The 25,783-nt window shown below is 43.3% G+C and overlaps 1 protein-coding gene across 10 annotated transcripts in view; it reads right to left on the bottom strand.

Moving 5' to 3' along the window:
* Positions 1–435: 435 nt before the first annotated feature.
* Positions 436–25,783, bottom strand: part of ARHGAP6 (Rho GTPase activating protein 6) — a 493,354-nt gene continuing 468,006 nt past the window's right edge. For 7 of the 10 annotated variants that reach the window (XM_059050088.2, XM_059050087.2, XM_067023543.1 and 4 more), the window contains 4 exons: positions 18,445–18,542; positions 8,348–8,616; positions 6,422–6,502; positions 442–2,424 (listed from right to left, as the gene is read on the bottom strand). In XM_059050088.2, coding sequence (XP_058906071.1) covers positions 1,727–2,424; positions 6,422–6,502; positions 8,348–8,616; positions 18,445–18,542 — 1,146 coding nt within the window. In that variant the 3' untranslated portion in view covers positions 442–1,726. Of the gene's footprint in view, positions 2,425–6,421; positions 6,503–8,347; positions 8,617–18,444; positions 18,543–25,783 lie in introns of all 10 variants that reach the window. The other 3 variants (XM_067023539.1, XM_067023541.1, XM_067023542.1) reach the window with 2 other exon arrangements.

The following is a 25,783-nucleotide window of genomic DNA, read 5'->3' as shown; positions in this document are numbered from 1 at the left end:
TGGACCCAATGACAGAGCTTGAAGATATCCTTATGGTTCCCGTTCCCCGATAAGAGGCATCAGACAGCATTTTTAGACTTCATTATTTCAGCCCTGAAGCAAAAGGAGCAGCTAAGGCCTATAGTGCAGATGTAATTTACAAGGATTGTATTGGGCGGCACCTGCCCAGCAGGTGGGAAACCTGAGTTCCCATCGTGGAGCAAACCACTTCCTCATCGACAACTGAGTTTCAAATGAGTGACAGTCAGCCTTCACTTGCTTCAGTGTCCCTGGGGTTTACGTCCCCAAGCCACCTGATATTTTTTACTAGCTCTTTAGCTGTGTATGTATAGTACTGCCATTATTTATTACACTTGGACTTGGGGATAGGGAAGTGTATGTTTGGAGTGGGGTGCGAGTTCATTCACTAGATTTAATGCCAGGGAACGAAGGCTTTGCTTAACTTTTTATTCATTATGGCACAAGTAAGAACTTTAGGAAACACCACTGAAAATGTCATCGCCAATATGAAAATTAAGAGTAGCATGTTTTATAAAAAAAAAAACCCATCTTTTTGTATAATATACATTCCCTTATGAAGTGAAAAAAAATTTTTCATAAAATACTGAAGCGAATTGCCACCTGCTGGTCAAAAATTGTTTTGCAGTTGAAAAACTTCAAATTTACGACTGAACTATGGTAGGAACACTTCACACTACACATAAAATTACCAAAGAAAACATTTCCTCAGCCTTTGGCACAATGTAAATACAGAGCTTAATTTTTTTCCAAACATGATCTACTTTACAAAGCACTGCATATAATTTGGTTAATACTGATTATGGGGCAAAAGGAAAAACCATGTTCTGTAATTTGAATACTCTCTTTTGATCCTTAAACACTTTATAGTTGGATTCCAGTTTGCAGTTTTGAAAAACAGATAAAAATTGTACATTATAAATATATATTATATATGGTCTATATAAAATTGAATTTGACCTAAAATGGGAAGGACAACTTCTTAATTATTCCTTCTCTGTCAGGCACGGCCTTTCTCTCTGAATTCTTTCTAAACAGATTCTAAAAATATATTCCATAATGTACCAAATTTAATATTTTCCTTAAAACATATTCAATATGAAAAAGCATTCAGTGACTATATTTTGTTGTATCTCACGACTATAGCAAAATATGGCTTCTCATATTCTGTTTTATTTTGTTTTGTTAGTGTTTTCCTTAGGCATTGAAGGAAGGGCTGTCCCCAGTTAAAAAGCTATGGCCAAAGCACAGAAACCCGCTTGTGCGTATTCTAGAACACTCTATAGAATCTCATTACTTAGAATAAGTGATTAAAAAATGTGTTTCTTCTGTTTTCTGTGACTATAACATATAGGATTATCATACATAATCTGTTACAGAATATACAAGAGTCAAAACTGAAGACACATAAATACAATTAAGCTCTACCAAAGCAAGAGTTTTATGTTCTACAGAGCCAATGTGAATAGCTTTTCGATTGGATATTGGCCTCCATTTCTGTCTCTGTTTTTGCTGAAGGCTGGCTATGCAACAGAATCTTATTGTAAATGGCCAGGGTCCTAGCGCTCTATATCTTTAAGTGAACTGACTTTTCTCGTGTTATTTTTTTTTAAGTGTACAAGAAGAAAAACAAGGAAGCGCCCAACTGTCCAACGCGCCCATCCCCCCACTGGGAGGAAGCAAGCTGTTCGGGACGGGAGGGCCGAGCTCACACCAGCGTTTCCGGGAGGGCGTCGGGGCTGTCGGTGGATAAGAGCTCCCAGATCTGCCACCGCCCTCTCTGCCAGTCGAGCCAGTTGGGTTCCCCCGAGGTCTTACTGTTCTCATCGCTGGCGGGACTGGGGTGGGCGCTGCTCGCTTTTGGCTGGGCGGCCTGATGTTCTCGCTCGGCTCTTTGGCTTCCCTCTTCCAAAGCTCTGCCGGAGCCTCCTTCTGGCCTCTGGGGCCTCCACAGCGGCGGCTCCGCGGGCTGGTGGGCCGATGCTAGGGCCTGCTTGCCTGGACCAGGATACGGAGGAGGAGGCCTCTTGTCGTGCCCGGCACCCTCTGCAGGTCTCTGGTGCAGAGGCTTGCCTCGCCTCTGCAGCCAGGCCACCGCCGGCTCGCGCTCCGCGAGGTCTTCGGCGCTGCTCGGAGTCCAGCACGGCTCCGGCCTTGGCCTTGGCGCGCGCCTCCCGCCCCCGCCGCCCTTGACGGGGGGCGTGCTGCAGACGCGGGCCACGGGGGCGTGCGCCGTGCACTCGGCGATGGTGCTCGTGGTCTGAGTCCTGCCAATGACCCGCGCACTGCTGTCCAGTTCCATGGGGCTCCCCTGCCACCGGGGCCAATTGGGGGACAGGTTCCCCTGAGAAAGAGAACACGGCCCCGGTCGGAGGGAGCTGCTTTCAAAAATGTCTCCGTAGGAACCTGGGAGCCGGAGAGAAGGACGAGAAATGGAACTGGTTTGTAGAACCCCTGTCGGGATGCCCTGTTATTTCCTTCCTACTGCCAATTTCAAAAACTGAAAAAGTGCGGACACGCTTAGTTGTTGTTGCCTAAAGTAAAAGACTTCCTAGTGAGAGACGTGAGCAGTGCTTTTTGATTACTGGCACAACTCGGGAAGCAGCTCCAAAGACAGATGCCTGGACTCTGACAGGTTAGCCGTCAAATGCAACCAGATAGTCCTTGGCCCTAATTTATATTTTAGGAACGCCCCCTTCTGCGTGGTTATGAAAACTTTTCTGAACCTAGAAGGTGAAAGGAACATTCCCTTCCTGTCCAGTGCAACTTGCAATCCAGAGGAGACACAAATAATGTTTCCATGTTTCTGTTGTGTCAGTTAAAGCTGTAGGAATAAGTGAAATGAATCAAAAATGCCTCACTTTGGGTTAAAGACCTAAATGTAAGGCCAGACACTATCAAACTCTTAGAGGAAAACATAGGCAGAACACTCTATGACATCAATCACAGCAAGATCCTTTTTGACCCATCTCCTAGAGAAATGGAAATAAAAACAAAAATAAACAAATGGGATCTAATGAAACTTAAAAGCTTTTGCACAGCAAAGGATACCATAATCAAGATCAAAAGACAACCCTCAGAATGGGAGAAAATAGTTGCAAATGAAGCAACTGACAAAGGATTAATCTCCAAAATTTATAAGCAACTCATGCAGTTCAATAACAAAAAAACAAACAACCCAATCCAAAAATGGGCAGAAGAACTAAATAGACATTTCTCCAAAGAAGATATACAGATTGCCAACAAACACATGAAAGAATGCTCAACATCATTAATCATTAGAGAAATGCAAATCAAAACTACAATGAGATATCATCTCACACTGGCCAGATTGGCCATCATCAAAAACTCTAGACTGGAGAGGGTGTGGAGAAAAGGGAACACTCTAGCACTGTTGGTGGGAATGTACATTGATACAACCACTATGGAGAACAGTATGGAGGTTCCTTAAAAAACTACACATAGAACTACCATATGACCCAGCAATCCCACTACTGGGCACATACCCTGAGAAAACCATAATCCAAAACGAGTCATGTACCAAAATGTTTATTGCAGCTCTATTTACGATAGCCAGGACATGGAAGCAACCTAAGTGTCCATCAACAGATGAATGGATAAGGAAGATGTGGCACATATATACAATGGAATATTACTCAGCCATAAAAAGAAATGAAACTGAGTTATTTGTAATGAGGTGGATAGACCTGGAGTCTGTCATACAGAGTGAAGTAAGTCAGAAGGATAAAAACAAATACCGTATGCTAACACATATATATGGAATCTAAAAAAAAAAAATGTCATGAAGAGATTAGTGATAGGATGGGAATAAAACACAGACCTACTAGAGCATGGACTTGAGGATATGGGGAGGGGGAAGGGTAAGCTGTGACGATGTGAGAGAGTGGCAGGGACATATACACACTACCAAATGTAAATTAGATAGCTAGTGGGAAGCTGCCGCATAGCACAGGGAGTTCACCTCTGTGCTTTGTGACCACCTAGAGGGGTGGGAGGGAGGGTGACGCAAGAGGGAAGAGATATGGGAACATATGTATATGTATAACTGATTCACTTCGTTGTAAAGGAGAAACTAACACACTATTGTAAAACAGTTATACTCCAATAAAGATGTTAAAAAAAAAATGCCTCATTTGGTGCCAGAAGATAATGAAGACAGCAGCCGCTGTGTACATTCCACCACCACCACTGTGGGAGAGACTGGCTCGTTGTTCACCAGATCGTCCCCTTTCCTTACTGGATGACATTTCCCAGCCTCCCTTGCAGTTAGGAGGGCCACATAAATGAGATCTGGCTGACACATGTGCAGAGGTGTGATGTGAGCCATTTCTAGGCCTGGTCTAGTAAACAAACAAACAAACAAACACTGAAGGCACTCCTAGTCTTTCGTGCTTGCTCCCTTCCTTTAACTTCTAGCCCAGGATGGAGGAACCATGGAAGACTCCAAAGCCTCTGAGGGTGGGGGGGCCACCGGCTAGATGGAACGTGAGCCCCTGAATGACTCTGTGGAACAGAGCACTCCCACCCTTCACCGCCCTGCACAATCCACAGTGCACTGGGCGGCGAGGGAGAAATCAACCTGTGAGAGGTCAAGCCACTGACATTTAGGGGTGCTGCTCCCAGCAGTTAGCCTTCCCTAACTGATACATCTTCCCTCAGGAAATTGAAAGGAGAGCAAAACAGTGCATTTCACAAGCAAATGCGGAGTTCCTGGGGCCTATGTGCCCAGGCTGCCTTTTTCCTGTGGTTTTGCCCTGTCCTCTCATTTCTTTTTAGTAGGCAGGAAAGAGAGCAGATCATTTTGGGGAGAGAGGGGCATATAAGCATTTATATAGGGACAGATCAGAGTTGAAACAGCGAAGGAAAACAGAGCAGAATATCGTGGAATAGTTTATCCTTGGGGGAAAAGGCAGTAAAGCACTTCATGGGATACAATGAGATGTAGTTAGATAATGGATCAGTCCTCAAGTACTCAAACTGGATTAGAGGCCATTAAGTTAAAAATGTACCATGCTTTAAAAATGTAATGTGGGAGGTATTACAAAACAATGAGAAAAGGAACATATACACACACATTTGAGAGAAACAAGAAAACAAAACAATTTACACACTCCATGCAATATATTAACATATATTCCAGATGGATTAAAGAATTAAGGGTTAAAATAATGGAATACTATGAAAGGGAAAAGTACATAGATGACTGACTCTCCAATGCTTAAGTAAAAGTAAAGATTAATTTTGCGAAATAATTCACAACAAGAGACAGTGATAGACTTACTTATGTAAAACATTAAAAAATTTTCAGATGTCCAAAAAGGGGAAAAAAATGCAAGGGATAATAATATCAGTGGCAAACAAAGTGGACAAAGGGTTAACGTCTTTATGATAGGAAGAGTTTGTAAGAATCAATTTTCAAAACACTAGCATACACAAAAAGCCAATGACATAACTTATAATCAGTGGGGGAAATTCAGCTGATTAATAGAAAAATGAAAACATACTGGTGAGAAATAAAGGCCAATGAAAATAATAAATACAATTTTGTTCTTTAAAGAAGCCAAAATGCAAACCCAGTGATTTGCAATACCAATGAGGTTAAAGTGACAGGGACAGTACAGTGAAATGGCACTGCCATCTACAGCTTATGGAGCATAAGCCAATGGATCTTCTATGGAATGTGAAGCGACTCTACCTCTGAATTCTTGAAAAGGTTCATCGTTTCTGACCCACTTTCCTATTCTGTTTTTTTGTTTGTTTTGTTTTCGTGTTTGCTGCACCACGCGGCCTGCAGGATCTTAGTTCCCCAACCAGGGATTGAACCCAGGCCCTCAGCAGTGGAAGCTTGGAGTCCTAACCAGGGGACCACCAGGGAAGTCCCCCACTTTTCTATTCTGGATTTGTAACTGGCTTTCTGAAATTTTGTGAATTTGTTAATAACTTAAAATACCAAAAAAAAAAAGTTACATAAAAGAGGTCCCTGACATCATAAGTTATTACAACATCAATAAAAAATGGAAACAACTCATTGTCCCAGCATTGGGCTATAAACCACGAATATGCATCTGGAATACTACATGGGTCTTAACAATAATAATGGAAAAATAACTGGAGAATGGACGGTAAATAAATCATATAAAGGTACACAGAGAGAATGACTGTAAGTATCTTTAAAAACTCTTGCAAATGAAATGAAATAAAGTCAAAAGACTGATGTACTTTGGTGGAAAGGATAAGTACAGCTTTATCCCCCTTTTCTCTGTTTCCAGCATTTTCCAAATAATATTTGACAAGCATGTCATACGATGATAGTAAGGTGAAAATGAAAGGAAATTAACTTAAAAAGTAAACAAAATACCAGTTTAAAAAAATTATCCTTTACCTGTCATTCCTGGGTCTTTGGATCCACTTTTTAATGTTGAATGCCAAGTTCCCCAGATATTGAAAGCCTCCTCTGCCATATCTAGGAAGAAGTGTATAAAAAAAGGTATGTAACTCACAATCAAACTGAAGAGCAAAAAAATCAATAAACAAATATGTTTATAACATCTCTTTCGCTCAAAGTACTATATTCGAGATTGTGATGGATACAAGACAGAATACAATGCAGACCTGCCTCTTAAGATGCTTATTCCATTTGAGATTTACAAAAAGGCTCCTTCTCTATGATGGCTGTGGTAGACAGAATAAGGACTCCCACAAAGATGTCTGTGTCATGATCCCCAGAACCTGTAAAGATGTTATATCCCAAAGGGACTCTGCAGGTGTGCTTAAGTCATGGATTTTAAGATGAGGAGATGATCCTGGATTATCCGTGCGAGCCCAATGTAATCACAAGGGTCTTTATAAGAGGGAGGCAAGACAGAAGATGCTACGTTGCTGGCTTTAAAGATGGAGGAAGGGGCCAGGAACCAAAGAATGCAGGCAGCCTCTGGAAGCTGGAAAAGGCAAGGAAACAGCTTGTTCTCTAGAGTCTCCGGAAGGAACACAGCCCTGTGGAGCCATTTTAGATTTCTGATGTCCAGAACTGTATGATAATAAATTTGTGTGTTGTTTAAAACCGCTAAGTTTGTGGTCTTTTGTTACGGCAGCAATAGGAAACGAGTAGAATTGTGATGGGGGACAACAGCTCTGACTGCGTGAACATAGAGACAGAGGAGTAGTTACAGTTTCTTTATCTGGCGGCAACAGTGTCAGTCCTGCATGTATGTATCCATACGTCCCCTTAGTCTGTCTGTCAATATTTACAGCCTAGGGCACTATCTTAGGTGTTTTCACCATCTCATTTAATCCTCGCTACAATCCTGCCGCGTGATAATAGTGACGACTTCTAGAAGCAAACGTCTACTGGATGCTTCCCTGTGTTCCACCGTTCGTATGCATTCTCTCATTTAATCCCGAAGAGATGACCCTGCGTCCATTTTACAGACGAGGCAAGTACTTTCGCATTTTACAAATAAATTTTATGCCTGATGGGAACATGGGTTACTGTTTTCGTTGTAAATTTAAAAATAATTTTGACACGAATATTTGTAAAATTAAAAAAACAAAAACAGCTGTGATTAAAAACACCAAAAAAAAAAAAGCCCTTTCAGAGTGGCTCTTCAGATTAAACTATAAATTTGAGATAAGATAGTAAGAATTTGTACTGTGTCTTCCAATTATTACTTTAAAAGTGTCCTGTTGAGTCCAGACCCTGAGGAATTACTCTGTGGAGGGAGAGAACAGAACCAAACATTCGGTGGTCAGATGAATTTGAGAAAAGCTGCAACCCATGCCCTCCCTCCCATTGTGGAGATTCACGGCGCCCACTAGCACTTTAAAGAGTTTGAGAACTTGTACAGTCGAGAGACCGTTAGCTTGGCTAACCCAATATTTCCCCAATGTATTTGACCATGGAAAGCTTATTCTGCCTAAAAAAGTGTCATCTCCCAGGGAGACCCCTTTGGAACATGCCAGCTTGTTATGTAGTAAGTTCAGCTTGTTCTCTTTCTAAAAGTTAACAGCAATGGTTTGGTGACATCTTAGCCTAACACATATGCACCCAAACCCACAGGGCAGGACACACAAAGTTCCTCGGATGCTGGAGCAGAAAAGTCCGCTGGGAATGTCAGGGGTTGTCAGAGCTGGAGACTGCTTCCCAGCTAGGCTGGGTCTGCAGGGACTCAGACTCCGAGTCGGTGTTTGGCAGGTCCTCAGTAAACGCTCATGGAATTAGAGAAACGTGAGAGAAATGGTGAAGGGATGGCGAGAAGGTCCAACGCGCCCACATCAGGCCACATGCAATCAACGTCAGTGGTGGAGTTACCTTTCCCAAGCCTTGGTCCAGGAGAACTCTCCCTCGACTTCGAAGATGGCAGATGGCTCACCCGCACGTACTGCTCTGGCCCTTTGCAAAGCCTCTCCGAGCCCCCCGGGGCCACGTCCTCTTGCATAGCCAGCAGGGAGCGCTCGGACAGCACTGGGGAGTTGTTGTCATAAGGGGAGAGGTCTCCGCTGGAGGCCTTGTTGGAATCTGTGGACGAATGCCTTCCTCCCATGGAAAAGGAAACTTCCGACCTCAGCATGTCAGGGCTTCTGGCACAGGGAGACAATTACAGGTGCGTGAGTGTGTTAACAACGAGTGACCAGATTCAAACAATCCGACGGGTTCACACAGGACAGGAGGAGAACGCATGGACACGGGCTGAAACAAAAAGAGCTTCCGAGCAAGGTTCCAAGACGCCTGTGTCAATAAGGTGAAAGCGTTTCTATGAAATGGCCGGCAGATGGCAGTAAAACCCAACAGATGTTACAGGAAACAGCAAGGCGAAGTGGGGCGGGGGAGGGTGAAACGCATGGGTCCCTGTCTTCTCCAAGGTGCATCACTGAAATGCCTGTTGGCTCAATCCCTGTTTCCATTTAAAAATTCAAGTCGGCTGCTCACTATCTGTTAAGTAGGGAAAAACTGTAGACGACTCTTTTACTTTCCTCAATATCCTGAACTAAAAATAATTCAGATAAGACTACGATCGAAACTTTACACGTAGTTCATTATGGCTTTACGGACACCTTTTCTCCCCGCACCCAGATACTTAGTGTAAGTGAATCCATCCTTCGTGAGGACGAGGATAACAACGACGATGACGATGATGATGACGATGACGATGATGATGCCGGCGGCTAAAAGGATAAACGTCTGGCCATCACCAGAGTCCACCGTATTTAAATACACCTAAAAAGATTCTTCAAGGCACTGGTGCTTTTACAAATTGGTGTAAAACGTACTAATTAGCATATCCATCAAGGTTTATAGGTGCGTGAGTTGTCGCAGCAACAGAAATAACAGAGAAAACAGTGAGCGGAACAGGAAGATGAGAACATCAGGAACATGACAAGAGTGCTGGAAGTCTTACCTGGGAACATCTGTCTTTTCTACCTTCCTCAAAACAGTGGCCCTGACATCTTAAAGGAAAACGATCAGAGATTGGTGAAAAGTTCCCAAACCTGCTTCTGCTCCCCCCGCGCTCCTCCACTTCACTTCTCTTGACTTGTCTTTGCTTTCTTTGGGCTTAATTCTTTTCAAAACAAATCCTTTGTGATCTTAAAGAGGGTAAGCCCGTGGCCGAGCAAGCCTTTCCTGACCAAAGGGTTCTGTGCGTGCCACACGGAGGAAGGACACGCCCAGCGGGGTGTAGGTTCACGCTGGTCTCCAGCAGGGGTCAGGGCCGGGGGAAGGCATCGCAGCAGCTGTGACATGCTTCCCCTGTCACCCAGGCAGCCAGAGGCCCACGCACTTTTTGCTGAGGGAATTTCTTAGCCACATGGAATAAACAGTCCTTTCCTTGCCTCCTGTTTAAACCGATGACCTTATGGGAAAAGAGCCAGAGGATGGTTTTCCAGGGACTTTAGGCCTCCAATGAACGAAGGAAAAATAAAAGGAACTTACTACTTCTGCTGGGAAGTGGGGGTGGGGAACCGATTTAACCTCCACTATTTAATTAAAGGGGGAACCCTCCCTAATTCTAGTGGAGGGGACACAAAACAAAACAAATGGACACTTGTCTGTCGTCATGGGGTTCGACTCTCGTTGAGGAGGCTTTACTATGAAAATGAGAAAATACGAACGTGTTGAATTGGTAGCAACACAGAGCTCAGCTCAGAATCGGGGTCCTACGTTCTGACCAGGGCTAGAAATCAAATCACTGGGCTAATTTCAGTTGTTTTCCCCGTTTAGTTGACATTTTTCTATTCATTAATGAAAATGTCTTATGTCTACTCGGCAAGAATAAGTCATAGTGTTACATCGATAAGAGTGGCACATAAAGCCTTATTTTATGGGCTGTTTTAAAGAGAGTCAAATCAGTTCACTTGCCAAAACATAATAACTCTCAGGGCTTCGGATGCTTTGGGCCCCTTTACGACAGGAGGAAAGTTTTGGAAAGGTCGTGTTGTAGCTCATGGAGACCACAATAGTTCCGTCTCATAGCTTGCCCTTCTGTCTTACGAAACATAGAGAAGAGCATATACTGAGCAAAGTATTATAAGTTGCAGATTCAGCCAACAGTTACGTGCATAAAGAAAAACACCTCAGGAAAGAAATTTCTGGGGACATTTGGGTTTCTCCCAGGCAAGCAGGTTATTTTTACCTACTTGGAGGTAAAAATTGTTTTTCCACATAGGACCACGGGTCATGAAATAAAGAATGTATCTCTCTTTGCAATGACCTCTAAAAGGCTCTGAGGAATTGGGGCTCCACTCGAGTTGGCATATTGGAGCTTGTGTGACATTGGAGCTTGTGTGAAGCCTTTGTGTGTTTCACACCCCAACTTCATCTTACCTCATCACTCTTTCCACTGCTTTCCTTTCCCTGGTCTTTCAAATTACTTACTATGATATTGTTCCACTTTACATATTTTTGCGAGCTGCTTCAGTACATTGTTTTTGGACTGGTGTACAGACAGGGAAATCAAGTCCATGTTGCTGGGGGTATTAAAAAGGCAGCATGCTTCATGAGAGCATTCAGTTTGGTTACAACAAAACAGAGAACAATAACAGCAATAACAAAAATAACTGAAGCTGTCACATTGTTTTTTCCTCCAGGATCATGGCTGTGACTGGATCTGATCCAGCAGAGGTGAGAGAAGAGGAGGTGGAGAGCCACTGTCCTCTGCCTCTGTCCTTTGGGCTGACTCTGCAAAACCTCACTCCGTGGTTCTGATGCGGCCGCATCGCTATCCCCTGGGAAAGGCATTACTTGTTGGAAATGCAAATTCTCAAGCTCCATTCTGGACCTCCTGATTAGAATTTCAAGATGGTGACAGCAGATCACTAAGCCAAGTGGGTGCTGCTTCTGAGTACAGGGTTCAGCCCACGACGCTGGCTTGGCCGATTGAAAGGGAACCTCTGGGGGTAGGGCTTGAAGAGCCCTCCAGGTAATTGTGATGCTTGGGGAAATTTGAGAACCCCAGATACCAAACCCACCTGCCTTCCCTCAACCCACAGATGTGACCGTGGGCTATGGATCTAGTAAGAGTCAAACCAGGAGGGAAACCACAGAGAGTGGCCAAAACCTCAGCCCTGGCTGGCAGCGGGGGTATAAACGTGGTGGTCCTGTTTGGTTATGGATCAGAACGTGTTGAGGGGAGCGGGGGCAGGAGGGGCCAACCTGCCTTTCTCTGCTCTTCTGTGTCATTCTCCTGAGTCAAGCCACCAAAGTCACCACAGCTGCGGCCCCAACCAGGGGAGAAACTGGAGGAGGTGGCTAGAGCTAATCCCTGGAGGTAGAGGTGAATGAAGCAGACACAGACCATGAACCTCCTCAGGGTGGCTGGGGTCACAGCCAGGGACACGGGCAGGTGGGGACACCCCATGAGAGGTGATACCTCTTTTCCCAGCCAGCGTACTTGCCCGTGGAAGTGGATACTGATTGAGTGCCCGTGGCAGAGAGCTTGTGGTATATACACTCGTGTGAAGTAACCCCCTGGCCTGAGGGAAGCACAAAAGTTGCTATTTATATAGAGTCCATTATGTGGCAGAAATTGTACTACGCTACTGTAAACAACTCTCCTTGTTTCTGATCACAAGTCTAGAGACGAGCCAAAGAAATGAGGAGATATCAAAATTACATGTCTTTCTAGCAGTACCGGCATTAGGGGTCGAGACTCCTAAAACTTATTTCATAAATGCTATTCAAAATGATTAAAAATCAATAGTAAAATGCTTGTTTTATGCTTCGAGTTGGTGGCCCTTTTATATGTTTAAAGTATCTCCTATTTATCATTTTATTCTCTTGGCAGAGGTCAGTAAGATGGTGGCCAAAGGTGCCTAAGAACCCATGCCCAAGAATTGTCTTTCCACACAACAGCCCGCCAATTCATAAACAAAATAAACAAAATAAAACTCCTCAGAACTCTCACTATAACACTGGCAGTTCAGAGTTTTAAAAAATTTTAGTGTCATTCCATCGCTTTTTCATTCCATCAATTGGAAACCAACCCGGGACCCTCCCTCTGGAAAATGAGACAAGCGGCCACCAACGTCGTCTCTAAGATTTGCCTCTAAAATGATGCTACTCTAGGAAGACAATTTAAAGTTCAGCACTCCAAGTAAAGGCAGTAAGATATTCATGCATCTATCTAAAATATTTATTCTAACCAGTGATTCACTAGATGAGAAATCGTTTCGAGGCACAAAATGTTCCCTCTTTCTATGTCTCGGAATTTCATGGATTTGAGTGGATACACTGCCAGTTGAGCCGGGTTCGCTTCCACGAATGGAGAGCTTTCCCATGAGACCTGAAAGCCCCGGAACCATCCGCAGCATGCATGGCCAGTCTCAGGCAACCAAACGAGCATGAGATGGACGCGGAAAGCGAATCACTTTCTCACCCTTAGCTGGTCCCTCCAGGTCAGGGTGTAAACACGCTGGCAGGGTACTGTGGGCAGGCCTGCACTGCAGCTGGAAGCACAGAACTTGTTCTGTGGATAAATGGAAAACTCCGGTTCAATCACCGGAAGTGGCCAGCCCCTCACTGAGCAACCCCAGTGAGAAACACCTTGGGGGATTTCGAACTTGCATTGGCTTCGTGCTTGGCTCAGCCATGAACTGATAAACCTCAGTCTGTTGGAACTCAAAGCACGTGACCATCTCGGACACGATTAGCGGTACCAGGAAAGGCATCCACTGCCACAGTAGCTCCGGACCTATGGAAGGTTTTCACATGCTCGGTTCCGCAAAGCATCCCTTATGCAGAATCCGAGGGACAAATGCGCCCTGCTCCAAAGAGAAGCTGACATGGATCCGAACTTCCACCAGGAGATCAAGCCAGCACCGTGGACGTTAGAATTCACCCGGGTCTTTTTTTTTTTTTTTTTTTTTTTGCGGTACGCGGGCCTGTCACTGTTGTGGCCTCTCCCGTTGCGGAGCACAGGCTCCGGACGTGCAGGCTCAGCGGCCATGGCTCACAGGCCCAGCCGCTCCGCGGCACGTGGGATCTTCCCGGACCAGGGCACGAACCCGTGTCTCCTGCATCGGCAGGCGGATTCTCAACCACTGCGCCACCAGGGAAGCCCCACCCGGGTCTTTTAAAATGTGTGGATATTTTGCTCATCAGAGATTTTTGGTGTTAACTTTGATGTTTAAAAAATACTACGCTTCAATATTGTTCATTTTGATGACCGTTTTAACACACCCTTAAAATCTGCACCTCACTCCCCTCACCCTAGCCCCTGCCCTGCCGTGATACTGTACTTGTGTTCTGTTGCAAATGCCTGCGTTTAACATCCTTTGTCCTCTTTGACTCCATTCTCATCCCCTATTACCCTACATCCCTAAATCAAGGGGGAGGGTCTATTTTAAGTACCTTTGAAGAAAAGAGCACATAATTCTAGTAAATACAGCAGACAAGCAATTAAAAACCTGGAAGTCTTTCATTGTTAGTAATATAAATCTCTTCTAATCTCCTCTTGGCATTCCGTTTTAGCTGAAGCCAAAAATGTAAGTAGACAAGCGCAAGAAAAACTAATGAATCCTCCTCTCACTCCCCCAATTCTGTTGTCGCACATAAAGAAGGGAAAAGACTCAAATCAAAACATTAAATTCCCAAATATCACTAAATGTTTTATCTTTCCAAACAGGAATTTTGATGAATATGTTCTCGTTCTTGGTTTGACACTCTTTTGAAAACGTACTTGTCCACTGCAGATAAAATCTTGTGCAGTTTCCACGTGGGGCACAGGAATCTAAAACCTTATTTAGGTATGTGAACTGAGGGCAAAGAACAGAAGCTTCAGGAAAAAAAAATCAAAGGGTCGGAAGAGAATAATGAGGCAGCTCGTACGTATCACTGCACTTATGATCATTCATTTTAGAAGCTACCGTTGCTTCCCACTCTGTGGTCTTCCTGCAAATCCTTTCCATTCTTACCTTTTATAGCTCTTGTAGCTGAGTTTTCACTAAATAAGGTCTTCGGAACAAGAATTCTGTCCATTCCCATTGTGCCACAGCTTATCCAGGTTCTCGACCTCATGACCTGCAAACGCAATCGCTTCCAGTCCCTTCAGAAATCTACCCGGCCTGGTGCGAGCAGGTCATGTTGCCAACTTCAGTGACTTTCCCCCTCACCCCTCTGTCTGTTCCAGAACTACGCCACCATCCTGATGCCAATTAGATCGGGTGAGCTTTGCCTTTCAAGACAGGGCCACAACTTAATGTGGATGGGTTCTCTCGTGCCACATTGCCTTCATAGGTTGTGATCTCAGGGACAGCAAGGTAGAATCTAGTGACACCCAAGTTTTCGGTAAGTAGTTGTAAATGAACAGAATGGTGAAATTCTAAGTAACGTGATAATCATCACTAATAAGCACTAAGCATTTATTTAAAAACCAGATTCTATTCTAATAGCAGAACAACTCCATAAAGTTAGTGTGACTTTTTCTCTCTAGTTTACAGATGAGGAAACTGAGACAGAGAGAGAAGAATTTATTTACCCCAGGCCGCACAGCTGATAGCAGTGGAACTGCCATTTGCACTCAGGCAATCTGGCTCTGAATCCAAAGCTCATAACCAGCACGTTATGTCACAGAGGGGTGTGCTATTGATGGATCATTGACATGTCAGTGTGGCCAGCACTGTCTCGCATTTGGGGTACTATAATTTGTCACCACTGTATTCTGTCATTACCATGATCTATCAACACTGTAATTCTTTGCCGCTGCTTCTTGATTTAAGCACCGCTGCTAAGCTTGCTATTTAAGGGCTTCTGCCCTCTGTGCTGGCCAGCCTCTTTATCGTGTCCTCAGCCAGCTGACATATTTACTTTTATGACCAGGCCCTGATTCAAGCTCCCCAAACATCCAGGCCTATTGACAACCTCTCCAGCCTACAAAGTTCCCCGCAAGTCCTTGCTCTTCTCAGAAGATATCGAAACTCCACGTGGTTCTATGGTCTGGAGCGCTGGTTCCCTTCTTTGTCAACACAAAGACCCCTTTGGAATGTAACAAATCACCTACCTCAAGTCCCCGGATGACAGTAAATACGTAGTGTCTAATGGGGCAGCTCTCAGCTGGCACTTCTTAGCCTGGCTGCTTGTGAGAAACACAGGGGAGCTTTTAAAAGTCCAAGTGTCCAGACTGCACCCCGGAATAAATGAATCCAAATCTCTGGGGGGGGGTGCCCAGGCAGAGCTGTTCTTCACGCTCCCCAAGTGATTCGAACGGGAGGCAAGGCTGAGAACCAGGGGCTCAGCACATATCATCTTCACCCTTATAGGCCTCCTTCAACAAGTCTGCAAGTTCTTAAAGATGTAAGCATTTATACAGAGAATGGAGAAACAACAAGGTCCTACTGTAGAGCACAGGGAACTCTATTCAGTATCCTGTGATAAACCATACTGGGAAGGAATGTCAAAAATGAATGTACATATATATATATATATATATGTATAAATGAGTCATTGCTGTGCAGCAGAAATGAACAAAACATTGTAAATCAACTATACTTCAATAAAATAAACATTGAAAAAAGAAAAGAATATGCCTTGAGATTTTAAGCTTTCGCTACTCAAAGTCTGGATCATGGCCCAGCAGCATCACAGCATCGTCTGGGGGCTTGTGAGAAATGCAGTTTCTCAGACTCCCTCCCCTAGACCTACTGATTCAGAAAGAACATTTTAACAAGATCTCCTGGTAATCTGGACGCACAGTGAAGTTTGAGAAGCACGCCTTTAAAGCAAGAAGAGACTACCTACAGCGCGAGGGTTAGGACTTTTCAAGCCTCAAAAGGCCATTAAAAATAAATATTTATTTACTAATGTATGTATTTTCACTTCATGGTAGCGTCATCAACCTTCTGGGCTGCTACCTGACCTGCACCTGGAGGAAAAAACCAAACACTCCCTTCTCCTCCTTACTGAGAAAGCCTTCTCCAAATGTTTTCGGTTCAATAGTGCTAGTCTCTGACATCTTCAGTGCTCCTGTGAGCTTACCTGCCTTTTCTTGAAACCCTGACACTCACCTAAGATCTTGGTGTAGGGTCAGCTGGCCTAGGCCTTACAATTCTTATTCCTGTAGGGGCAGGGAACAGAAGAGGCTGCACCATTGTACAGTTTGGGATGGGCTTAATATGTACGCTTCCTCCTCTTCCTAAGAGTAGAGAAAGAAAGGCTCACTTCTTGGCATTTATATGCAAAGAGCCTATTGAAAACCACATAAAAATAACTTCTAACATCTATTCTTCAAAGTATAATATTCATATATTTTAAAATGTCATAGAAAAGCAGAAATCCGATCAGTCAAAAATCAGTGGGTTTTTTAGGTGTGTGTTTTCTACCTTTCCCACAGAGAAGTGTTTTAAAGGCAGCTTAATGGGGGATTCACAAAGAGAAAGGCTGCCATGTCTGTTTTCTTGCACAGGGGAGGGAAATAAGTGGGTTCCTTTAAATTCTGGTGACACAAGATCTCCTATGAAGAAAAGCCCTTTGTTTGTTTAAATTAGAATCTCCACCTTGATGGTAGTTAGGAATCTAGGAGAATTTTACGTGAGCCCAATTCTCTGATATGAAAAGCAAGACCACGACATACCAGCCCATGTATACAATTTGAATACATTTTTATTCCCTCGGGGCTCTTAGGGTTTGAATCCTGGCAGAACGTCTTACTTGGAGCAGAATTTATCTTGGTAATGCTTGGCACAGAAATGGATTTTTTTTAAGTGCTCTTGAAAGGACGATCCACTTAAAAATCCGCCCCTGTTCTACAGGACACAGAGCAAAACAATGTGCAATTCCTTTCCACCAAATTCCTCTAAAGAATGTAATTTTTCAATACCTGAAATAGTTTGGAATGAAAATTAGTACATCAGGTTCGACATCAGTACAAAAGAAGAATTTAACATGTGTCCACGTTTCTGAGATACCATTGAATAAGACATACCATCACAGTATTTTATGTATGACTGAGAGGGAAAAAATGCGATGAATTAATTTAAGACATGCTGTTGATTATAAGATTAAGCTCAATTTCAGAGATGATAGAACATGGGGGAAACTGTGTGTTAGAACTGTTGAGATTCGGTAGATTGACAGGCACAGCATAAGATGATACTTTCACGGAGGAAACGTTTCCTGTCACAAATTTAAGGTTTGGTGCCACGGTGGCAACATCACTCCTGGTTCATGCCGCAATATTATCCCCTTAACTAGCTTTGTTAAAGTTCACCCCCATACACTCTGCCTCTATAGCAAATGGTTAAGATAAGTCATAAAATCTGACTAATGGGAAAATTCAGTGCTTCTCCTTTGGGGGAAAAATGGTGGCTAACCGTCGCCGACAGCAAGGCTTGTATTCTCCTCATTGCCAACGCGGGCGCTCGTGTAGACCGGCGAGCACTTTTCTCACAGGTATGCTGCCTATAAAGAGTGGGAGAGCTAAGAGGGCGAGCATCTCTAATTTCCTGGGTACCTAGGCCTTGGCTGGGGCCTGTCTTGTGGTTTGCTAATGCATCCGTCCCGTTGGTAAGTTACGCACGTAAGACGCATCCAGGCGCAGCCTTAGGGGCCCCTGAGCGCAGTTTTTAGGATTCTAGAAGTGGAATCACTGATGCACATCACTGTCAGTTCCTGAGCTTCCTGCCAGTGTGATTGAGTAGGTTTTTTTTTTTTCCCAGTAAACACAGTCAAAAGGACCTCAAGGGGCTAGAAAAAGAAAAATGAAACAGAAAAATCCCATAAAGCAGTTTCTAATTTGATGAGTGGATTGGTAAGACAAGCAGTTTCTGTTTAGGTGGATTGATCAGATTTGCCAGGAAGTCACCAAAGTTCCACTCAAGTCACCGTGCGTGGAGGTATGTGAACTTTTCTAACTGTTTGCAAATGAAAATGGAAATCCCCAAGGTGGCTTTAGAAGGTGGCAAAGCGGGCGTACTCACGAAGATTGGGACGCCTTCCTTCTGAGTAAATAGTCCACCACATCGGGATCGGTCTCTAACAGGCTGATCAGCACTTCATTCTGGAGATCCGGGGGAACCTGCAAATATGCCAAATGTTGAAGCATAAATAAAACCCGCAAGAGGGAAGAGACATGGGAACATACGTGTATGTAGAACTGATTCACTTTGTTGTAAAGGAGAAACTAACACACTATTGTAAAACAGTTATACTCAAATAAAGATGTTAAAAAAATAAAAATAAAAATAAAAATAAATAAATAAATAAAACCACTCCAGAAAGAGGCGGACTTCGGTCATTGGCAACTTGACAATAGCATATAAAAGGGTGCCTTAAAAGTTGTAAGAAAACAGAGCGATCTGTTGGTTAAAACCAAACCTACACCAACCCATACAGCCAGTTTCATTCTTAGGACAAACTGGATGGTTACCAAATAGTCATATTCAATAGTCAATTCAATTCAAGGGGGGGGGTGAATTGTCACCCCACTTGCGACTGGAGATACAGCGTAACCATTTGGGTACCTCTGTTGTTCAGACTCGATTTTCTTGGCTTTGAATAAGCGAAAGATCACGGTTAAGAGGAATGGTGTTTATGATTTATTGTCCAAATGGGGACACTTTCTAGAGTTCATATTTAGAACTATGCCAAGACAACAGGCATAAGTTAGGACTGCCTTGGGCAGCTCTGGAACAGAGGACCAGTTTACTGAGGACAGGCCCTGAAGCTGGAGACTGATAGGCTCCGGACACACAGGCTCAGCGGCCATGGCTCATGGGCCCAGCCTTTCCGCGGCACGTGGGATCTTCCCGGACCGGGGCACGAACCCGCGTCCCCTGCATCGGCAGGCGGACTCTCAACCACTGTGCCGCCAGGGAACGCCCGGAGACTGCTTGTATTTGAGTCCCAGTCCCATTTGCTGGGTGTGGGAGTTTTGGCAAGGTATATGACCTTTCCAGGTCTCAGCGCCCTCATCTGTAAACTAGAGATAATAAGAGTACTCACCACAAAGGGCTGATGTGGTGAGTAAAGGACTTACTACATGTTGAGAACTTAGAAAAGCACCTGGGAAATAGAAAACGCTCAAAAAAAATGTTGACTAGTACATTTGCACATGCCACTTTGTCATTCAGTGCCTGCCTTCACTCCTTTCTTGCCTCCTGGTCTATCAACAATGAACAGTTTCTTGCTTCATAATTTGATGAGGCATTCACTAGAGTTATAGATGAGCTTCATGTGTTTCTCTAAGCCTAATCCTCGGTGCATTAGAAGATGACCTTACAATGCTAAATGACTCATGTAGAAGTTTTTTCTAGGAGAAAAGATTGAACTCGGCTCCAGTGGTTTTCTACTCTGTAGATGCTGGTAGCTCAAGCAAAGGAAATTCAAACTGTTGAGGGAAAATACATTTTCAGTCTGATTCTCTCACATGTGGGCTCAGAGACAAGACTCTTAAATACTGTGGGGACATGTCTTCTGAGAACGAGTGGTGGTGGAAGAATTGCCTTCGGCCTGTTGCAGAACTCAATTCTTCTTGAGCTCTAAGAAGCTGGAAACAATTTTATTAACAAAAACAGGGATGAAAGAGCAACAAAATGCTTTCGTCCTTTCATAAATCTTCATTCTGAATCGTCATCAGTGACATTGCCAAACCCTAGTCACACAAGCTCAAGATCTGGGTTGGTTTCAAGCTTCTTTGTGTCCTTTCCCCTCCCTGTTCAGAGCTGGGAGATCTACTTGATTTCACCTCCGTGATGCCTGTTACTTCTTCCCTCTCTTTCCCATTCCAACTGCAATGATGCAAGTTTGAGTCTTCATTACCCCTTTGGAGTGGTCCTCTGTCGGCCATTACCAGCCTTCATTTCCTTCTTCTTATAACAGTCATACCCCAAGTTCCCGCTGGAGAACTAACTGCTCCCCACCCTCCAGCTGGAGGGTGAGGTGTAACCTCGCCTAAGTCAATGATCATTCCCCTCCCAGACTACCATGGTTGCCTGAGCGATGAGCAGGTGACTTCAGCAGAAGCAATGAAAAGCTGTGAGAATTTCCCAGAGACTTCAGAGGGACAGGATTCAGGGCCTGAGGATCGTGCTGACAATCGAAGAAACAATTCCAAGAAATGGAGAGAAAGTAAAGGGCTCTCTTGACATCACTTGAGCCCTAGGTAAAGCTATGCCCGAAGCCACATTTGCTCTGGATTGTTCAGCTGTGTGAGCCCCCAAATTCCTTAAGCTAGTCTGAGCTTTGAGTTGAAAAGAAACATACATCCTTGATGAGGCTTTGATACAACAGCTTGCTAACTTGTGTACTATTTCCTTCAACTTGGACATCAAATTTCTCCTCTATGTGGTTGTCAGAATGCTCTGATCAAGACACTTGATCAAAACCCCTTTTGATCAAAGCCCTCTACTTGCTTGCTTACGTCAATCTGTATTTCCCATCTCCTCCCCAGCAGTCATCCTCACACGCCCGCGACCTCAGTACCGCTGTGCTTCTCACTGACCTTTCCCCACCTCATTCCTTTAATTCGTTGCATAAATATTTGGTGAGTGCTTACTGAGCGCCAGGCACTGGATGCTGGGATTCAGCGGCAAACCAAGCAGACAAGAATCCATGTCTCCTGGAAGCTGACAGTGAATATGGGAAGACTGGCATGAAACAAATAAACAGAAAACATAGCATGGATCCCACGGAGAAAGATTAAGCAAAGAAGGGCAATGAAGAATCCTGGGCCGGGGGTGCAATTTAAATAGGATTGTCAGAGAAACTGACAATGTAGCAGATGAAGGAATTGGAGAAAATCATTCCAAGCAGAAGGAAGAACGAATTAGCAAGATGTTGAATCAGGAGCAGTTTGGAGGCCAGGGAGGTTGGAACAGAGTGAGAGGAAGAAGGTAAGTGGTAGGAAGTAGGTCAGGTAACCAAGGCCAGATGTTGTGGAGTCTTACTCCATGATAATGACTTCCGCTCTCAATCTAAGTGGGTGGGGAGCCCCTGGAGGTTTTGAGCAGAGGACTAACATGACTTGTCATCACTCTGGCTGCTGAGTTGCTAGGAGATTGTAGGGAAGCAAGGGGGTGAAGCCAGGAGTGCAGATGGGGGCTGTCGATACATCCAGAAGAGAGATGCTGGAGGGCCGAACCAGCATGGTGAGCGGATGAGATGCATCTAGATCCTGGAGACAGTGAAGGTAGAGACGATAGCATGAGCTAATTGACTGGATGGAGAGAGAGAGAAGGAAGAGGGAGAGGGCGTGGGAGAGGAAGAAGAAGAGAGGATGACTTCAACGTTTGGGGCCTAGGCACCGGGAAGGCTGGGGTTGCCGTTAACTGATGTAGAGAAGCTGCAGGACGAGGAGGAGGCTGGGGTCAAGATTAGGGCTGTGGCTTTGGGATAAGACTGAGAGGCCTGCGAGACATCCACATGAAGGAAAGATCTAGGAGGTGAGCGGGAATAAGGATCTGGGGTTAAAGGGGAGTCCTGGGCTGAACATAGAGATTTGGGGGACACATATAGATGGCATTTAAAGCTCTGTGACCAAATGCAATGGCCTGGGAATGAGAATGGAAGGAGAAGAGAAGGGGCAGGACTTTTAGGTCCAGCCTGAGAGATTGTTCTCTTACTATACTGAATACATTAAATAAATACAAAGGCTGATAATTTTGACAAACAACATGACCCAACAGATATACTTGATTACATCAGTTTTTCCAAAAGTAATATTCAAAGGGTGCAAATGAGAAGAGAGAGAGAACTCGTTAAAAAAAAATGAACAGCAAAGCAAAAAATAATATAGGCCCAAAATGTATATATTGAATTTTTTAAAAAGAATCTTCCATGAGCAAATTAGGAAGACTATTTCTAGTTTTGTCCAGTTGGTTTAAAATTTCCTATGCTTAGACATGTAATAAAAAAGTTTGCTCCAAGTACCGAATCCATTCCCACTAAGAATAAACAACTGGAGTGCATGGCCTTCACCGTGGGGCACACATCACAAGATTAGTTCTCTGAGAGTATATGGTGTGCCTAATGATAAATTATCAACTCACACACATTATTAGAATAGGTTACAGGAAGGATCATTACTTGAAAATAACTTGCCATAAAGTTTTGCAGAAATAGCATAATTTCTGCAATTCAGAGTTTTTGTTCATTCAGCTAGGCTTTATTCCCAACCAATTATAATTACTGAGGCTTATTTTCTGTAGCATATGTGACCTTTACTTGGTAACAACTGCAAATAGAAAGGGTCAGTGCTATAAACCTATCCACAGTTTCTTTTCAAAAGACTCACGATACCATTTTGGCTTGGAGACGCTATTTACAAATAAGTGAAAAAATATAGCTTAAAAATGTGGATCCATGTATTGCAGGAAGAGTAGATACTATTTTCCTATGCATTATGCAAGACTGACTACAGTGTACATAATCCATTATTTTAATTAGCTTATTTATAGCCCCTTTTGATTTAAGGCAGCTTCCAAAATTCATATGATAAAACCACATTTGTTTTTGTTTTTTAATAAAGGAATGGTTCAGAAAATTGGAACCAGTGGGAAAATAAAGGTAGAGAATTTGAAACGATGCCTGGAACTGACTTTTAATATTCATACTACAGCATCCAGTGCTGTTTTCCCAATAATTCCTGTCATCTTTGTCCACATTTGCACATCTCATTTCCTATTATTTAATAAAAATTTCAAACTACTGGCTCAGTTCGATTGGGTGAGCATTCATTTTCTATTAATTTAGATACTTAATAGAGAAACTAAAGTCAGAGCTGAATAGAAACAGCAGCTTACAGTAAGTAAGAAGAAATATCCACGCAGATCATTCACATATGCATTCCTTTTCAGTAATTAGGATGCTGTCGAAAGAATAGCTGACCAAGAATCGATAGTTCCCGAGGTCCCGTTTTGGCTCTGCTGCTTATAATTAATATAAACTTGGACACGTCGACCATCTTCTTTAGGATTCTATTCCTGAATCTGAAAATCCGGGCATATCCTATCTGCCCCCTTTGCCTTTATGGAGATGTTATGGGGATCAACAGGGCTAACAAATTTGAAAGTACCTGACCAGTTGCAAAGAACTTTAGAATAAAAGATTTTATTGGAAATAGACAAAATAATAAGTTAAACACTTAAAAGAAAATAATAAAAGCAGATAACTTGGAGATGGTCAATGTTTGTTCTGAGATTTCTTTCTTGACTAACAGCCATCAATTTCCACCTCTTATCCTGTGTGCTTGCAAAGAAACATCATTCTTCTCTTTTGCCTAACACTTCTGCTGGGTAACTAAGTTATGGGATTTCCTCTCTATATGTCTCCGTTCTTGACCACCCCTTGAGTTCTAGAGTTACAGTGTATGACCTCTTGGCCCCTCAATTACAATGGTCTTGAAGCCAGACTCTGTGTAGCTTCTCCATTTTGGCTTTTTCTCCTGTGCCAGACCTCAAGTCTTTGGGCTGGTCACATCATCAGAAGGCAGGGATTATCTGACTTGACCACCTGGAACTGATAGAGGGTCTTAAGGTTGCAGTTCTCTGTCAGCTGGCCTCCTTCACAGCTAGGCCAAGATCATATAAGCCAATCCTGGCCAAGGTACCCTAAGGGGGGGGGGGGTCTTATAGAAGCTTCTGGAAAAGGTTCTCCTCCATATTGACAAGAGATGCAGGAGAGAAAACATCTCTTTGTGACTGGGTGTGATAATAGCTGCAAGAGGTGCTGGAAATGACTGTGGTCTCTTGCAGCTAAAGATGGCAGACCAGAGAGAGCATAAGTGTGAGTGAGCTGCTAAAATTGTGCCCCCAGACTTCTTATTATGTGAGGTAATAAATCCTGATGTTTGCCACCACCTATAGTTGATTGTTCTCCACCTTGCAGTTGAAACTCCTACCTGCATATCCACAACCTTTCACCCACTCACTCACTCACTCAATTTTATACGCTTCCAGAACACAGGGTAGGGTGGTGCTTTCTATGCAATGGATGCTGAATAAACGTTGTTGGAATGGCTACAAATAATAATAATAAATAACCCAGAATTATTGGTCTTCATGGTGTACACTGGTTATGTTGCCTTTGTCTAGATGCTTCTCTCTACTTATAAGTAGTACCGATGTCAGGCTCTAGCAAAATTTCCTTGCTACTCATTTCTAATTTCTAGAGTTGGAAGATAAATTTCCTTTCCCAACTGAGGCGCACCAGAATTTTTCTAACAAGTTCTTAAACTACTGTTTCCATTAACAGAAAAACTCTAAAAATGAAAAGTATGACTCAATAATCAAGATTTTTTTTCTTCTGGAATTTTGTATATAGTGAAATGAAAACTAAGAAGTAGGATCGTGAAAAACACATTGCCTTTTTAAATCAACCAATTCTGGACATTTAAATGAAGGAACCAAACCCATCCCAAAGGGCTTCTTCCCTTACAATTTATTGTTTCAAATCAAAATCTCTACTGCGTTTCATGGCACAGGGAGATCAGCTCGGTGCTTTGTGTCCACCTAGAGGGGTGGGATAGGGAGGGTGGGAGGGAGACGCAAGAGGGAGGGGATATGGGGATATATGTATATGTATAGCTGATTCACTTTGTTATACAGCAGAAACTAGCACACCATCGTAAAGCAATTGTACTCCAATAAAGATGTTAAAAAAAATCTGCACACCATCGTAAAGCAATTATACTCCAATAAAGATGTTAAAAATCTACTGTGTTTTAGTCAACTATTTAGTAACTTAAGATAATTTCTAACGGTACCATTTATGGTTGTTTTTATCTGGAGACTCAACTCCTTAGATTTTCATATATTCCTTCAAAGGATAATGCTATTTCAAAAATCAAAAGAACTTCGGACTGTCCTGCTTCAGAGAAAAAATGTAAACACCGCACATATGAAGGAATAAAACTGTCACAATTAAAATCCACCCTATCAAATTAAAGATGAAACCTTGAATGATTGCCTAGGGCATAACTGCTATGATGTATTTTATTCCATAAACCAGAGAGAGTGGAAAATGGTTTGAGTTTTCTCCATTTTCTAAGTCACCATAACAAACCATTAAGGGCATGTGAAAGAGCACTTCCCAGGACCCAATCCTACTGTACCGTACTTGTGTAGGTGTTTCACACACCAGTCCACCACTTGGCACTGAACCGAGAAGGATGCTTTGCATTTAAAACTCTAACAGTTCCCAGCAGAAGTCATGTCATTGGAAGTCATGATGATATTTTTTTAAGCTAACAAACACACCAAGAGAAATCACTTTGGCTATTTATGGGAGTAAAAGCTCAAACATGGGCAGGCCCAGCCTAGA

This window comes from Kogia breviceps, chromosome X (assembly GCF_026419965.1).
Source record: "Kogia breviceps isolate mKogBre1 chromosome X, mKogBre1 haplotype 1, whole genome shotgun sequence".
In the NCBI taxonomy this organism is placed as follows: Eukaryota; Metazoa; Chordata; class Mammalia; order Artiodactyla; family Physeteridae; genus Kogia; species Kogia breviceps.
Note: the sequence above shows the minus strand (reverse complement) of the source record. Positions and strands in the feature narration are given on the sequence as shown.